At 43.5% G+C, this 17,469-nt stretch overlaps 2 protein-coding genes across 6 annotated transcripts in view; one reads left to right on the top strand and one right to left on the bottom strand.

Annotated features, from left to right (window-relative positions):
* mcf2l2 (MCF.2 cell line derived transforming sequence-like 2) overlaps positions 1–9,892 on the bottom strand; it is a 99,919-nt gene extending 90,027 nt beyond the window's left edge. For 4 of the 5 annotated variants that reach the window (XM_068593185.1, XM_068593189.1, XM_068593187.1 and 1 more), the window contains exon 1: positions 9,791–9,892. In XM_068593185.1, the coding sequence (XP_068449286.1) occupies positions 9,791–9,869 (79 nt within the window). In that variant the 5' untranslated portion in view covers positions 9,870–9,892. Of the gene's footprint in view, positions 1–48; positions 286–9,790 lie in introns of those variants that run through there. The other variant, XM_068593188.1, reaches the window with a different exon arrangement.
* Positions 9,893–11,607: 1,715 nt separating this feature from the next.
* rfc4 (replication factor C (activator 1) 4) lies at positions 11,608–17,189 on the top strand. Its single transcript, XM_068593294.1, has 11 exons — positions 11,608–11,748; positions 12,423–12,546; positions 13,694–13,772; positions 14,263–14,342; positions 14,480–14,599; positions 14,750–14,893; positions 14,983–15,103; positions 15,355–15,480; positions 15,573–15,653; positions 15,734–15,847; positions 16,788–17,189. The coding sequence occupies exons 2-11, from the start codon at positions 12,431–12,433 to the stop codon at positions 16,881–16,883; spliced, it is 1,077 nt and encodes a 358-aa protein (XP_068449395.1). The 5' UTR covers positions 11,608–11,748; positions 12,423–12,430; the 3' UTR covers positions 16,884–17,189.
* Positions 17,190–17,469: the final 280 nt, after the last annotated feature.

Raw genomic sequence — 17,469 nt, 5'->3', positions numbered from 1 at the left:
CACACCTGTACCTTAGTAAAAAAAACAGTTAAGATGTCCATCACTTACACATCACCGATCCCATGGTGCTGTTGCTGCTCTATAACAATCCACACAGACGGGAGGAGCCGCACGGCTACACCAGCGTCCAGTCTGACAGCCACGGCAACATAACAAATACACACACACACACACAGGTGACACTACGGTCCAGTCCCCATGGCTGTGTGCTCCCTTTCAGCGCTGTAGGACAAGCCCTCCTCTTGAGTGTGTAACAGAGAAAGAGAGAACGAGAGAGAGAGGGAGAGAGAGAGAGAGAGAGAGAGAGAGAGAGAGAGAGAGAGAGAGAGAGAGAGAGAGAGAGAGAGAAAGGAATGTGAATGATTTGGTCAGAGCGGGTCTGAACCCCTCCTGGCAGCCTTGTGATCGAGCTGAGCGGCTCATTTCTTACCAGCGTTTATACAAACGTCCTCAACAATACTCCCATCAGGCAGCGGGGACTTCCCTCCCCCTCCGCATCCTTCCCGGTTTACTCCCTCCATTCCATGTCACCCTAACCCTGAAAGATTCTTTATGGCGTTTTCATTTCAACACATGCTTTTAGGAAAGAACCTCCACGTGCTCTTCCTCCACCTTTTGTCCACGTGCCCGTCTTCTCCGACACTTTTCCTTTGTTTTTACTCGTTCCTTCTTTAACTTTTTCTCCAGTGTCTTGGAAACAACCCTCTTTCCTTTTTTCTCCATGAGTTCCTTTATACTTGGTCAGCACTGGCTGTGTAGTGGAAACAGCACAACAGCAGGCAGTGTCTGTTGAATACTTCAGCCAGAGAGCTGCTGTGTGCTGGGAACGTTTGGCAGTGCTGAGAGCACAATACATTCACTGTAGCTACATAATAAGTAGGAAGGAAAAGAACATGCAGAGACGCAAGTCGAGGTCATGTTCTAGCATAAGTGCTAAAAAGAATTCACATTGTGATACGGATAGTCTCTAAGACCTGAAGAGATATTAACTATCAGAGATGTCGGTCTTCTCTCCAAAATAATAGGACGAGATGACCATAAAAAAAACATTTGAAAAACTCAACAGCAATGTCTCTCTCCAGAAATTGCTCTCAACAATGTCAATTATCAAGGTCATGGTGTTGAACTGACACCAAACCAGCTAGATGGATGAATAGCACTGCATGCTGCAATCCACCACCATAGTTGTTGTTGTTGTTCTGTGCGTCTGACTGCATTCACAGCTGGGTGGAATGATCAGACCCTGGAGGTTTTGGGAGTGTTTTCTTCTGCATGTCATGTACTTATCAGCTGACACAGCCAAAGACTTGTGGTGAAGAGCTGAGGTACCCACAGCCTGCTTCTGACTGACTTGTTTTCTCTGTTGGAGACATTCCCCATCCTGTTTATGAGGAGGTGCTTAACATCTGACCCAGTGCCAACTTTCTTTCTAGAGGTTGACATGAGTATTGAGAGTCTCCATCCCTCCTAGTGTCAACATCTAAGCTTCTTTTTTTTTTTGCTTACGTCAAAGGCCTGCTAGTTAGAAATAGAACTTCAATGAATCACAGGTCTGAAGGGCTTTGTTGTTCTAGGATGCCGTTTTGTAGGAGGAAGATTCACACACACACACACACACACACAAACACGCACACACACACACACACACACACACACACACACACACACACACACACACACACACACACACACACACACACACCGGTAATCAATGTTCTAGATCTGATTTCCAGTTAATCCACTTACTGTATTTTATATTTAAATACAGATGTATGGTTATATATTTAGACATGCTACTGACACTGCTGCACAGATAAAGTTGGCCCCTAATGAATATAACAATAGGTATGGGTCCAGAGACAGAAATTAGATTTTGGTTTGTGTCTAGACACGGCTGTTGTTCACTCAATGTCGACAGTGTCTTGTCGCTGCTCTGCCTTTTGATTTTCTCATGTTCCATCTCCCAGCAGGTTGCCTTGGCAGTGAGTAAAAGTGATACTGATAGCGTTAGCTGATGGGCCAAGAGTAGAACAAGAGACACAAGTAGAAGAACAACGAACAATTTATTTCATTCAGGATATTCATACAAGCTTGAAGGTTAATTTGCTGTAAAAAAAAAAAAAAAAGCCTTATTGAAAGTCAACATTTAGGGAAATACACAGGAATTTTAATGCAATCAAAACGGAGCGCCAAGCAGCACACAGCTAGCATAGTTTAGCATTAAGCGAGACTAGCAGTATGTGCTGTAACTTATTGAAAGCCACAGATGTGTTGTTTATGTTTTGTGAATGATTTGAACAAAAGTGTCCCCTGTTTGTCGGTGCGCTTTAGATTTGTTGAGAGGGACACTGGTGAAATGCTGAGACAGCAGGACAGTTTCTCTAAAGGCTCAGGTTATTATTTGCTTCTAACAGTGCCCATAATACTTCATCATGTTGAGATTTTTGGTTTATCTCATTTTCTTGCTAATTTGCTCAATACTCTAGGAGGCAACATGACTGAAAGAGTATTTAGGTGATGGTATCCATGCAAAAGGGGTGGAGGAAGGAGAACAGGGTGGAGCCATAAGACGACTGTCTGCTGTCCCTGTTCAGCAGCAGTGTCTTTATCCATCAACAGCCATCCTCACGGTGTCCTGTAATCATCAGCTGCAGGGAGGAGGCCCCATTACGTCATGGCTTACATCAGCGCAGGCCTTGGCTGCCTCCAGGTGGACCCAGAAAAACACCACAGACTTGGAATGAAGAACCAAACATTTAAAGTCTCCGTCCTGTGAGGATCCACACCATGAGCCCTGACCCACCGTCTGCCAGCAGGCTGTGACGCCTCATGTGTTGCCTTCAGTACTTGAATAACCGATGAAAACGTTGCTCCCACCGCTCCCACGGCTAAGAGGAACATCTGTTGTTTTCTCCTCTCTGTTCAGCCACATATTATTTTTGAACAGGCTGCTTTTAGGATATCGCTGATGCTTATGGGCTGGCCCGAGAGCAGTCAGAAATGGACGGGGAAAAGCATCTGTCGTTGTCTAACACGCAGGACTTCAAATCTTTAAAACTGCTATTTCATAGTTTACCATACAGTAGCACTTTTGTTTACGATGTCATCTATTTGAAGGGTCCCTGTCCATAATTAAAGGCCCATTAAATCCTACTAAATCATCTTGGGTTGATTCTGGCAGTGCTATGGTAAAAGCGGTTGTGTTTTTTAGGCAGCAGATTCTCTTCAGAAAACCTCTGCTTTTACTGCAGCGGGGTCTGACAGACGGCAAAGCAGTCTGTCGCTTCTCGAGAACCTGTATGACGTCTGATTTTACCAGTGTAGGTTGTAAGAGGCATCAATGTCAAATAGAGAATTCTTCATGGTCCTTTCCTAAAACAGATCTTAACAAACGCACTCAGACAGGAGGAAATTGTCCATTTGTTGAGGATTGTTTTCAGTGAACTACGTTTGCTTCTCATTACATCTTCTAAAGCACTGCAACTTAAAGTAAAGCAGGAATTCCTTCCCTAAGAGCTATAAGTGAACTTCTCTAAGAGGATCAACAGTTTCTTCAAGGACATGTTTTTGAAGGAAACAATCGATGGTTATGTTGTGAGTACAGTCGCATTTACTGAAGCTGAATGAAGGTATGAATTAAGAAATGGGTTTTATGCTATTTGGCAAATTTCAAAGGATTTTACACTTCACCAGTTCCTATTAAAAATAATCTCATCATTTGTAGTTTAAATATTGAGGGAAAGACATGGTGATGATGTTACTAGAAGCTGCTCGTTATGATGTGATTCTTGAGTGGGAAAATAATCAAACAGTTGGAAGGTACAAAAAGAAAGACGCTTAATGCTGACGCTCATATGAGTCGTTACGGAAGGCAAATTCAAACAGTGTGTATTCTCTTTCAGTTTGGAAGACTTGAGGATGTATCCTTTCCATGTGAGTGTGAAGGTCTGAGATAGACGGTGACCCATACATGCCCTCTGTTTGTGTGAGCACGTCCAGTGAAACTAGAAAGGTTCCTTTTTGGCCCGGCGTCTTCCAGTCAGTCCGGTCTGCAGTCAGTCAACACCACGTTGGCTCACTTGATCTTAGCCCAGTTGATCTGCTCAGGATTGAGCTGCTCAGAGAATCTGTGTGGTGAGAAAATGAGGCCAGCCTGAGAAACACCAGTCCTCTCGTGGCCCAGTGGAGCAGTGCTATTGTTCAGCTGCATTGTTGTGAGCAACGCTGGTCTGCTGGCCCCTGTCCAGCTGACAGTACCAAAGACAAACGCTTTCCCAAGGATATGATGACCCGCCCTTCTCCACCGCCACCCCCGTATTCAAGGCAGGAAGAGGAAGCAGAGAGAATGCAGCTCTGACGTCATCTCTACAATGTAGGGCTGGTGGTGGGGGTCCTCTGGGTAACGCCAGCAGCCCCCAGCAGCTACCAGAGCTGAGCTCCTGCGGTTACAGTAGATGTTGATGGTGAGAAAACCCCTCCATGTTATTTCCTCCATGATGATGTCAACCCCCCCCCCCCTCCCTCCTGCTCATTACGTGTGTTTTCAAAACAAACCTCCATGTTCACCGGAAACTTGCTAGTTACATGACTTTTCAAAATAAACTTTCAATGTAGGTTTATTTACACAACTAAATTGTGGTTTGGGTTCCAATAAGTATTGTCACAACTAATAATGAGGTGGATGAGTTTTAATTGGAGTTGATTGAAAGCCTAGTGTGTCTCATACAGAAACATATTTTATAAACTAAACCAAATTAAAAATTCGCCAAAACTAGTTGGTTTGGTATATTACAAATAAAAAATGTAAATCATGGTTAAACTTAAAATGACCACAACAAACAAAAACAAAAAGGCAATGAAAGTACTTGCCTCATGCAGGACCCATACCAAGCCAAGTCCACCCTCGGGTACGAATAAAGTAACCAAACCAAAACCAAACCAAATACAGTCTGTGAACCTGTGGGTTCTGATCCTTCACCACACTGCCACCTCCCTTCAGGGACTTCTGTGGAATTATCTAACACTTATTTGAGATATAGAACAAGTAAATAATCCATGACAAAATAAGCAAAATAAGAATCAAAAATCACAATGCAGTTTTGTTTTATGGGAGAGCGAGAGCTCCAAGGAGCAGCCATCATATAGCAGTGTACGTCAGTCTCTACATATGATTTACTATGTTTGTTTGTTTGTTTGTTTTATTGAGTCAATCATTACAAAGTAAAGCCACAATTTATTATACAAAAACAGAAATACTGAAAACATATAGATAGAAGCATAATGCTTATATATTCCTATCCTAAATCATTATCAAGTAAATTGGATAATTAATTTGATATAAAGAGAATACATATGAAGTTCTTTTGTTTTTGAAGTTTTGTACAATTTTAATTATATCAATTTAACTTAAAGCATAAAGGAACATGGATTTTAAATGATCCTTAATAAGGCTATCAAACAAATCTTTTTTGTTATCCGGCACAAGTATTTTTTTGGCCAGAGTAGTTCTAACATATGTGACTCAATGCATGAGTCAACTACAGTATCAGCAACATTTGTGTCCTTCAAACCTGCTGCTTACTCATTTTGAGCAGCTGCTGCTCCGTCCAGTCAACACCAGCTCCCAACATCTGTAAAACACGTGTGCAGCACCACGATGCTCTGAAGCCAACACGCTGTAGCCATTAGCCAGACATGCTATCATCCCTTATTTCATTCTCTTCTCACTCTCATTCCTCAATGAAGGCTTTTCTTTCAAGATATTTGGTCTTAAAAGAACATAAACCAAATAAATAATCCATTACAATCCCCTAATATATTATAACCCTTCAATTCATTCATTCATTAAATCCATAATATGAGTAAACCTTAATAAAAAAGTAATGTAAAGACACAATAGGATATCCTGCACTAGTTCTCACTTGTTTTGTGTGTTTGTAATGTTTGTGTTTTTACATCTCTCTCTTTATCTAAAAACAATTATTTTCCATTCATATATATTAATGTGCCATATATTTAGGTAGGCCTCATCCAGGGATGGGTTTTTAACTCCCTACAGCCATGCATTATTTTTCAAGACTTTTGAGTAAAACAGAAAGCCTGAAAATCTGTACGTCATTCGGGAAATATATGAAGCATCTAATTCTTCTCCAGCTGCCTTGATCATTCTAACACAACACATGTCGAGGATGACTTTTTTTTCCAATGTTTTCAGTGATTAAGTAGCATTTATTTTGGGGAATTTTGGTTTCATAGTGTTTTTGATTTTAGTCTCCAGCCTAGAAACGAATCTGGTGATTATAATGTTATTATTACTGAAGGGAAATATGGCAAAAACATGCATCAGAACACTATTGAAGTAACCTCAGCAACAAGGTTTGCTTCTCGTCATTCTACCAAACAAATGAAGGTTGTATGCCTTAGTGCCGCAAGAAAAAAAAAGTGTTTTTTCAGAGAAGCTGCTCTGTGTCTGGTTGTATCCCAAACCGGTCTTGGCAGCAGTGTTCGCAACTCAAATGGGTATAAATGACAAAACAGATCACAGCCCCGTAGAAAGAATCAGGTTCTATGTCACAGACTCACTCTACTGTGACGCGGTCTCCAAGAATCCCGCCTTATGTGTAAAATGATCTGAACTTTCAGTAAGAACAGTGATTCCCCTTCACACTCAGAGACAGACTATCCTCCCACTCTCTCGGTTTCCCAGGGCAACAAAACACAGCAACATTTGCCATCATCTCTCTCTATAGCCTGACCTTTTGCACTGGACACCCTGAAGGTCACTGTAGGGGCCCCTGTAACACACCCTCCTTTGATAATCCAGCAGTCTGGGAGCAGCTCACAGACTGGCAGGGCTCTTATCTGCAAGCCTCAGCACTAATCATCCTGACAGCACACTTCAGTGGGACCAGAGAGGCCATTTTAGATCAGGCATTCGTAAAGCGGCTGTACGTTCATGTATTATGCATGAGGGGACGATGGTAAATGACACATCCTGGTGCTGCTGTGATGTCATCAGCCACCAATAGCGGACAGAGGGGGCTTTTGTGTCATAGTAATACTAAAGCAATAGCAGATTTCTTGAAGCACAGGGAAGATGAGTTCCTGAGATGTTACTGCAAAAACAGGAAATCCACTTCTACAAAAGTATAAATCGCCAAAAAGCCATCCCATTTAAAGAGCAATAAGACATTTGTCAATGAATGTTATTTCCATAAGCTGTCTGCCAGTGAAAACCCATTACATGTAAAATGTTAACACACTGTATCAGATATGGGATACATTAGCATGATAAAAGCATGTGATTTTTGGTTATTTCACAAAATAATAATACATAATAATGTATAATAACCTATAAGTGGAAGAAAGGAAAGATTTCACACGTATCATTCATGCATGGAACACATTCCAGATGTGATACATTCAAAAGATACCTCAGATCACCTTAAATTCTTCATACGAGATTCAGAGCATTCACATAGCAGCACACAACTCTTTTACACACAGTCCTCCTAGCTGGTCTCATGTGTAAAGATGAATATGTGATACTCCTGACTGTCTGATCCATCAGTGTCACTGTCTGATCCCTGTCGGCTACTTTGTCCTGGAAACCGCTGTGAGGTTCAAACAGGAACGAGTGAGCTCCCTGCTGGTGAATGAGCAACACTGTGTGGATGGGAGGGACAGAGCGTGTGTGTGTGTGTGTGTGTGTGTGTGTGTGTGTGTGTGCGTGTGTGTGTGTGTGTGTGTGTGTGTGTGTGTGTGTGTGTGTGTGTGTGTGTGTGTGTGTGTGTAAATACGAGTCTGTAACTGTAAATATAAAACAATTTCAGAGGCAATGGATGATTTGTGCTTATTATCTTATATATGTTATTTACAAAATATCTATATTACATTTTTAAATATCATGGTTATTGTCAACAGCGGTATATTGAGACACTCACATGTGAGTCACATGTGCTCAATGTAAATGTAATTCCACAATGCTTATATGCATTATGGTAAAAACAAACACTTTAAATGTATTATGTATTACTTAGTGATCCAATTGATCAACGTGTTAAAGAAAGAAAAGATCCCCTTTAACAGTGAGTCTGTCTTGATGATGCATCTCATGAATATTCATCTAAAGTTTAACCTATAGTTTTCTTGTTTTCTGGAAGTACCTCAACTTAATTACAATTGTCACATTAGTTAAATACACATTAGTTGTACTTACACATTAGTTAAATACACAGTATTTAACTAAATACACAGTATTTAACTAATGTGATAATACTCAGTATTTAACTCGTCCTGTTCCTTGAGCGACGGTGTGCGGCGGTGAGCGGCGGTGAGCGGCGGTGAGCGACAAGCTGTGGCGGTGTGCGGCTGTGCGGCTGTGCGGCTTTGCCGCGGTGTGCGGCGGAGACCGGCAGTGAGCGGCAGTGAGCGGCGGAAAGCGGCAGTATGCTGCAGAGAGTGGCAGTGAGCGGCAGTGAGCGGCAGTGAGCAGCGGAAAGCGGCAGTATGCTGCAGAGAGTGGCAGTGAGCGGCAGTGAGCGGCAGTGAGCAGCGGAAAGCGGCAGTATGCTGCAGAGAGTGGCAGTGGAGCACCCGCTCAGCAACTCAAGGACACAGAGACATGCGGCAGGAGCTGCCGATACCACCAGCCTGTGACTGAAGGACGACCGGCTTGTGGTGTATACTTGAGAATATAGCACGCGCTAACGGGTTTGTAATTGTCCTCTGCCAATAAACAAAACGAAAGAGAGCCTTTATACTGCTGATCTTCCTCTGCTGAATGAGTCGAGGCATTTGGTGAAGTGAGAAACATCCACAGCAAAAAAGCGTTTAATCAACACCTTCAGGCATGCAGCAGCATCCCGTGTGAGCCAGGCTCCCGACAAATCAATGCAGGGCCCTTTGCTCCCAGAAGCTAGCTCAGTTTCTATAGTTACGCTCTGCACAAGCCCTCCTCCATCCCCCTGCCGCTTGCTCCACTAGCTGTGCAATGCAGGAAGTGCAGTGATGGAGGATGCTGTGCGACAGTCTCCAGCGTGGCACATTAACCTACTTCCCAACCGGGCCGGGAGAAAGGACCCGGATACAGAGTGGGAGAGGACGAGGAAGCGGTGGAGGAAAAAGGATGGAGGGAGGAAAGGGAGATGTCACCGAGGCAGAGGAGAGAACAGAGGGTATGGAGGGGAGGGAAATAAAACATGAACAAGAAAAAGGACAGATGGAAAGAGAAGGAAAGGAAAGGTATATAGGATAGAAAATCCAATTGTATTGTAAGATTGTGAATCTGTTAAATATTGATTGTGTAAATTGTGCTAGCAGGGTTGCTGGTCGGGCACTAGCATAAATGCTAACACATACTAATGTCGTTACCAGGGAATGAATGAGGAATAATAAAGAATCCCCTGAAAGACTCAACACAGTCGAATATTTTATAACCAGAAAGACCAACACTGATCACACTTAACACTTAACGGCTCTGCTGTTTTATCTAGATGACATATGTTCTCCTCTGCCCATGTGCAGAGCATCCCTCTGCATCCCCCTCACTCAGCGGTCCTGATGCGAGGACGGAGATTCCCTGCCTCGCTCTTATCAGGTCTGCTTCTCTTCACATTTCCAGACAATTTGAGGATAACCAGAAAACCCACATAGACAGCACATCTTCCGTCATCTACTCATCAACTTCACCCTCCAGCAGAAACAAAAGCTCTTCTTAGATCTAACCATCTGTGAAATATTAGGAGGAATATGAGAGGGGAAAAAACAGTGGAGAAATGCAACGACTTACCGACATGAGTGATGACACACTGCACCCTCTGAAGCAGCTCCTGAACCGACATCTCGTCTTCTCTCAGCCAGCACAGCATCTCAGGGTGTGGGTCGCATCCACCCCGCTCTCTCTCGCAGCTCTCCCTCTCCTCTCTCTCCGGTGCCACGCCTCCTCTCGTCACCCTGCCTTTCCCAGACAATATCCCCTCCTTTTGCTCCCTTATCCAATTTTCTCCTGTCACTGGGTTTTTTGTCCTCTTTTCACTCTGCTGCTTCTTGTTTCTAGTTTTTTCTTCTTTGAGTTTTTCTTAGGTGGAGCCTCTTCTTTCCTTCATCAAATCCTCTTGTAAAATCCAAACAATCACAAAGCCAGAGGGTGAGAAAGATGATGACACTCCCAGCTGGTGATAACCAAGACAGAGAGTCAGGGAATACAACAGCACGTAGCTCAGTAAACAACAGAAGCAGTCAGCTTCTGTTTAATGAACAAAGTAGCAAATTAATTTGTCAAGCAGACAATAAAAAACATTTCAGCCAGCAAACTGAGCAGTTATTGGGGGAAAAGCCAGAAAATATATGGAATATGGAAAAGAGTAATTAGGTTATCAACAGCACAACATCCACCACCCAGACAGTCCTTTCCATTATGCTGGCAAACAGATCCACAAGGTTAGAAGAAGACTCAAACACAGCAACCCTGACAGCAAAAAAAGAATGGGAAAATTACTCCAAAAGGCGTTTAAGATGTGTCAAATCCAGAAAAAAGACAGGATGCTCCTCAGGAAAGTGGGGAAACCTTTCTTCCACTCGGCTTACAGGCACACTCCCAGGGTTAGGGTTGGGAAGCACTGCTGCGGCTTCGATGATGCTCTGTTTGCTTTTCTAGAGAAGCTGAGTCACAAAGAGGGAAAACAAATCAGAGGGCTGCTGTACCTGCCTGCAGGGCGGAAGAGGGAGAGACACAGGGGGAGGGGAGGGCGATAGATAGGGTGGGGGTTAATAGGTCCACGAGGGAAATCCTGGAGGCTGGAGGTGCATGGATTGGAGCAGGTGGAACAAGTAATCAATAAACTGAAGCATTAGTTGTATTAAATTCATGCGAGGGGAAACAACACATTGTTTTGTTTTGATATTAAAACATAGATTTGTTTGAGTTTCTTAAAAGTGAATATATTTTCTCAGTGTTTCTCCATCGTTCACATGTCTCACCAAGGCTCACACCAAACAAATCAATGGCCTCCAGTCATCCTTCCTCGTTCATGCTTTGGCTGCCTGCCTCGACCACAGGCCGCTCGGCTCATCCAGCTCCGCATTTTGCTGAGAGCCATCAATGCCAGGCAGAAACATTAGCGTCTCTCCGAGAGCCGTGTCATCTGGGACTGTAATGCCTGGGAGACAACCATTAGCCAAAGACATCTGCATTCAGCCTCATCTTGCTTCTCTGCCAGCCAATTACAGGCCCCGCTGAAGACTTCCACGCGACACAAGCATGCAGCATCGACCACAGCAGCTGGTGCTCCACGCACAGCATTAATCTGGCTCATGTGTGCCTGTATTCAGGATGGGGATTTAGCCAATTAACTCTGTATTGTGCTCAAGTGGAGAACAATGTTCACTTCAGTAAAGTGTTTTTCTGTAAACTCATAATTCATAAATAGATGTGAATATAATAAGGAGATCAGAGTATTAGCAAAAGAGGAGAGAGAGAGAGAGAGAGAGAGAGAGAGAGAGAGAGAGAGAGAGAGAGAGAGAGAGAGAGAGAGAGAGAGAGAAGAAAGCGATGGGAGGAGACGTGAGTGTGGAAAGAGGAGGAGCAACTCCAGCATCCGCGGTATCTGATTGGAAACCGTGACATGACGTCGGCGGAAGTGACTTTCTCTGTCAGAGCGGGAAGAGCGCCGCTTTTTTACACATGTCAACAACCGGACTGTACTGACGCTGAGACCGAGACGCCGTTAACCCGCTTCGTAGAAACGTGTGAGTGTGTGAGTGTGTGTGTGTGTGTGTGTGTGTGTGTGTGTGTGTGTGTGTGTGTGTGTGTGTGTGTGTGTGTGTGTGTGTGTGTGTGTGTGTGTGTGTGTGTGTGTGGTGAGTGCGACGTGTCTCTGCAGACAGCTCACTAGTGGCTCATAGTGCACGAGCCCTCTTAGCCAGCAGCTAACCACTAGCTCCGTCATGTAGTTAATCATTTAATTGTAACGCTTAACGACGACCCGGTAACAATGTCCGTTTGCAGAGTTGCCGCCAGACCTTGTTCAGAAATTCTGTATTCGACATTCATTGTATTCACAGCTCACAGGGCTACACAGTTGTGAGAAAGTGTCCCGGAGATAACTTTTCCCTACGTTTCCTTTACTGTTCTGTACAACCCACTAGTTTAATTGTTATATTATTATAGAGTAATACTAAATGCTAGTATTATCTGACTAACGGCACTTGAGCAATCCACTAGTTCCCGATTGTGTGCAATGCTCAGTGGCGTTGTGTTCATGGCGAAGTTGTCACGTGACATTTTGACTATTGTCAGTGTGATCACTTCAAACTTCGTCAGATGAGCCTCAGCAGGACTTGAACAGGCAGCAGGGCTCTTTGTGACGCATGACTGTGTTCCTCATGTCATGGCTATTGACCCTGGTGTGTTTGTGCTGCAGAAGGAGGCATGCAGGCCTTTTTGAAAGGAGCTGCGGTCCAGTCCAGCAGACCTCAGAAAGACAAGGCAGCAGCTGGGCCCGGAGCAGAGAAGAAAGCCAAGCCGGTCCCATGGGTGGAGAAATAGTGAGTGTAAACTTTCTTTTCTGCTTTTTTCCTTGTTTCTGCCTTACTTCTCTTCCTTCTCTCTGTCTCTGTTCTTTATTTTTTCAGGCAGGAACATAAAGCACATGAATGAAATTGAGTCAAAAACATGACATTTTAGGGAACATTATATATCTTTATCTACATAAACAATATGTCTAATCATAAGAGTCACTGCTGACTTTCAATAAATGTACAGATGGTCTCTCTCACTCAACACACACACACACACACACACCAACATTATTTGCATAATGTATGAGATCATGTGTGTGTGCACACACATGATGTAGCCTGGCTATTTTATTATGTCTGCCTTTATGTTTCATAACTACAAACCAACAGCTTCCTACTTTAACTAGCGCTACAATTCATGCTTTATTTGTTTTTCACGCCGTTGCTACCTTTTTTTCTGATATCCAACATTTCTACCTCCCTCGAGTACTGATTACTGCACACATCATGCCATATTGTCATGGTAGACAAAGTAGTGTAACGCTAGCTACAAAATACACTCATGCTAACTCATATTAGCAGTATGATGAAAATACAGAGATACTTTTAAGAGTAGAAATTTGACGTGTATGTAGAGTCCTTCATACATATAAATGCATACTACTTGCACTTTGATGGGGATGCCTGTGAAAAGACCGAAAAATGTGTCACGCTAAAAAAAAGTCAGAACCGGGCCAATACTGGCTAACGCACTGCGAACCAGACCACCTTGGCTCTAAAGGTATTAAACTATGTGTCCACTTTATTAGGTACGCCTGTTGAGGGCCAATGTAATCCAACACCGCTGTTTTTAGCCTCATGGTTAGTGTTGTTCTGCTTTGTGTTATATTTCAGACTTTCTCATGCATGTAAATAGGAAAAACAAATAGAAGCACATCTCATTTAGTGTAGTCCAGGATAACACCCGCCCTCACTATGACTTCCGTTTTAAACAGAACATCAAATTTACACATTCAACAACGTGACCTAAAACTGAGCATTAAAAATGGAACTAAAAGGGGTGTTTTATTGGGTCGCAGGTTATACAGGTGTGCCTAAAAAAGTAACCACTGAGTGTGTATAATGTGTGCTGATGACACGATAAATACCACTCTGTGTGTTTTGTCACTTGAAGCAGGCCAAAGTGTGTTGATGAGGTGGCCTTCCAGGAAGAGGTGGTCGCGGTGCTGAAGAAGTCTCTGCAAGGAGCAGATGTAAGTATCCCACTCTTATGTTGCTGCCAAGCCCAAAACCAGGCCTCAGCTTTTGGTTTCCAAAACTGAAAATATGGTTGCTTAACGCACATGCAACATTGTCCATTCTGGTTGAGACTTTTAACAGTGGTGTTTAAATGTCACTAGTGCAACGCCAATATTGAAAATATTCATTTTGTGGTGCATGTTTGCTGCCCTATACAGAATTTCGGCAATTTCTCCAAATGTTGCCAATGGCAATCGTTAATGCTGAGCCATAAATGGCAACTGTCTTATTTGTTTTACACTTTACTTATGTGAATATTGTACAAAAAAAAGTAAGGGCTGTAGGATTTTTCAAATTGTGACCAAACCCATGAAGAGATTAAACCACCAATGCATCTTTCCATCTTTCAGACCGTATGACTATTATCACTACCTGTGCACTGAGCCCGGAACCCTTCGCTTCCGACATGACGGCAGTCTCACTCGTGTTTTGTTTTCATTGCAGCTTCCCAACTTACTATTCTACGGTCCTCCTGGAACAGGAAAGACCTCCACCATCCTGGCTGCAGCCAGAGAGCTTTACGGGTGAGCCAGCTGTTTGTGGTGTTTTTGGGGGTGAGCGGGCAGACATTTCAGCTCCCAACCAGAGAGTTTTTGTTTTTGTTTGATCATTCGCCTACTTTTTCTTGCATAAATCCTGTGCCGCTTCGCCTCTCCTCTAGACCCCAACTGTACAGACAGAGGGTGTTGGAGCTTAACGCGTCAGACGAGCGAGGCATCCAGGTCGTAAGAGAGAAGGTGAAGAACTTTGCTCAACTCACCGTGGCCGGGACCCGCCCAGAGTGAGTCAGCATCCATTGCTTCAATGCTACAATACAGGGCACAGAGTTGCTCAACCATCTGAACTTACCCTCATTCTATCAGAGGTATCTCTTTCAGTAAATGTCAAACTACTGCTGAAACCTCCCGTCACTGTTTTGCTGCATTCGCAGTGGGAAGCCGTGTCCTCCTTTTAAGATCATCATCCTGGACGAGGCGGACTCCATGACGGGGCCAGCTCAGGCCGCTCTCAGGCGGACCATGGAGAAGGAATCCCGCACCACCCGGTTCTGCCTCATCTGCAACTACATCAGCAGGTGGGCTGACAGATCGCAAACACCAACACGCAAACCCTCTTTGTGTGTGACCGGTTCTCACCCCTGCTGCGTGTCTGTGTGTTGTTCAGGATTATTGAGCCGCTGACCTCCAGATGTTCCAAGTTTCGCTTCAAACCTCTGGCCAATCAGATCCAAGAAGAGCGCCTTTTGGAGATCTGTGGGAAGGAGAACCTCAAGTACACCAAGGAGGTAAAAGAGGAAGATTCATTGAGCTCCATGTACATGTCCAGCTCAAAAAGGAATTAGAGCAAATCTATGACCTGTTGACTTGCTGATCAACTGGCCAGTGTGAACTTTTAATGTGTCTAAACGTGCCACTTAAGGACAAGTTATGATGTTAAACTGTTTTGACTAAAGTGTCAATGTCTTCTAAATGCGTCTGCAGCTGCTGTTCTCCATTCAGCTGGGAAAGTCCCTTTTCAACTGTCCTCTGTTTATAGAGCATAGCAGCGTTGGTGAAGGTGTCTGACGGAGACCTGCGGAAAGCCATTACCTTCCTGCAGAGTGCTGCGCGCCTCAACGTGGACAAAGAGATCACAGAGAAGGTGGTCACTGACATAGCCGGGGTGAGACTTACTTTTCTGTGTCAAATGGGACACTGTTTTTTTCTGACAGACACAGTCATGGCATCTTGTTGTCGTCCTCTTTCTCACTGCAGGTCGTCCCTGCCAAGATGATTGACAACCTGCTCCAGATCTGCTTCACGGGCACATTTGAGAAGCTAGAGGTGGCCGTCAGGGTAAGTGTTCGAGTGACACGGTTTCACGTTCTCATCACTCGTTCAGGACAAAGACTTTAAAATATTGTCTCCTCTGTTAGAACATGGTGGATGAAGGCTACGCTGCCACACAGATCCTGAGTCAGCTCCACGAGTCTATCATAGAGCAGGAGCTGAGTGACAAGCAGAAGTCAGCCATCACAGAGAAGATGGCGGTGAGTAATGTGAAACGGCGCTGCTTCTGGTGCAGCTGCTGAGCGACTAATGTTGTAATTGCTGTAATATCGTTTTTAAGACTTCACTGAGCAAATAGGAGCATGAGGTCTCGATCAAGTTGATCCCGGTCCGAGCCCTTTAATATCAAGTAGCTAATCCAATTGGATACTTATATGTACCTCAATCTTGATTAGATAAGTATCTGACAATGGTTTCTCTTGATTCAAAAACCTGATTCAAAATGTTGTCGTTCATAAGGTTATCGGTTTGAGTTCAGTTTTATTGGCGGAATTGATCAGCTGGAGAAAAGACTGCAGGCATCACTATTTTAGGGTGATTTCTAGAGCAGCATTATTGGCTTTATCTACCCCACCATTTGACTATGAAATAGAGAAACTGTTACAAATGTTTTTATTTTGTTTAACAACGTTCGGTTTATGTTGCATGTGAGAGAGTACATAAATCAAGAAAGCACACAGCAGTCCAACATGCAGGAAGGTGCAAAGAGGAAGAGTTCAACAAACTCAACAATGCAGTCTTAATTGTCGTCATATAGATTATATGTTGCAAGGTCTAGGCTTAGTCAATAGGGTTGTTAGGGTTTGTGAATATTAAGGTGATTAAACATAAAGCAATACATCGCTCTGGGCTCTTCAAGGTTTATGCTAAAATGTAATCCAAGATGTGGCAGCCAAACCGCACAATTGGAGTCTTCATACGGCAGTCCACAAATTAAAGGGTGACGTCACCATGACTCCGTTTACATCTTATATACAGTCTATGATTCATACACTGAAGGCACAGACAACTTCAGGCATACAAGTCATATGTTTCAGTTATTCTTTTGGTCCATAGTACTTCGGTATGACATGCAATGCTGATTCAAATGGACTTCCACCTCTATAAAGCCTGATTTTGCGCTTGTTTCCTCTTGTTCAGGTGGTTGGTAAGTGTCTGACAGACGGTGCAGACGAGTACCTGCAGATGTTGAGTCTGTGTTCACTTATCATGCAGCAGGCCTCCCACAACAACTAGACTTTCAAGGGAGAGGAACACCATCAGCTTCCAGCAGGACCGGGACCTCCGACCTTCTCTCGTGTTTTTTTTCACAGCTCTGGTTTGGAGCGTCCACGAGAAGACTCCAGGTGTTTGTGATGTTTCACTGTCAGAGACCACAGCTGACCATGTGTTTCTTTGTATTTAATCAGAGAATCTTTTGAAACCTCTGTTTAACACCTAATCACCTAATAGATGTCTCTCCTTCATGCAACTTGCTTACCAACAAATATTTGTACACTTATTTACATTTTGTTAAGTAATAAATAGTTTTGTATATTTTTATTGTTTGTTGTCTTTAAGGCTTTGCGCATGTTGAGAGAGGGAGAGAGAGAATTACGGAAAAAAACACCGTTTCTTCGTTTTCCGTTTCAAATGAAAAACCTTTTCCGTTTTTGGCGTCTGAAACAAATACGAGAAAAGAGAGACAATTATTTTTATGTCAAAATAAAAGCCAGTGATAGAGATGATTATTTACAGTCTTTTAGTTCCTACTTAGAGTTATATGATGCAAACACATCGCGGAGTGGTGTACATATGTACACATCTTGCTGTGTACATATGT

Source organism: Clinocottus analis, unplaced genomic scaffold, assembly GCF_023055335.1.
Source record: "Clinocottus analis isolate CAN_PGR_092001 unplaced genomic scaffold, fCliAna1.0.p SCAF_29, whole genome shotgun sequence".
Classification (NCBI taxonomy): Eukaryota; Metazoa; Chordata; class Actinopteri; order Perciformes; family Cottidae; genus Clinocottus; species Clinocottus analis.
The sequence above is the reverse complement of the archived record's forward strand: the minus strand, read 5'-3'. Positions and strand labels throughout refer to the sequence as shown.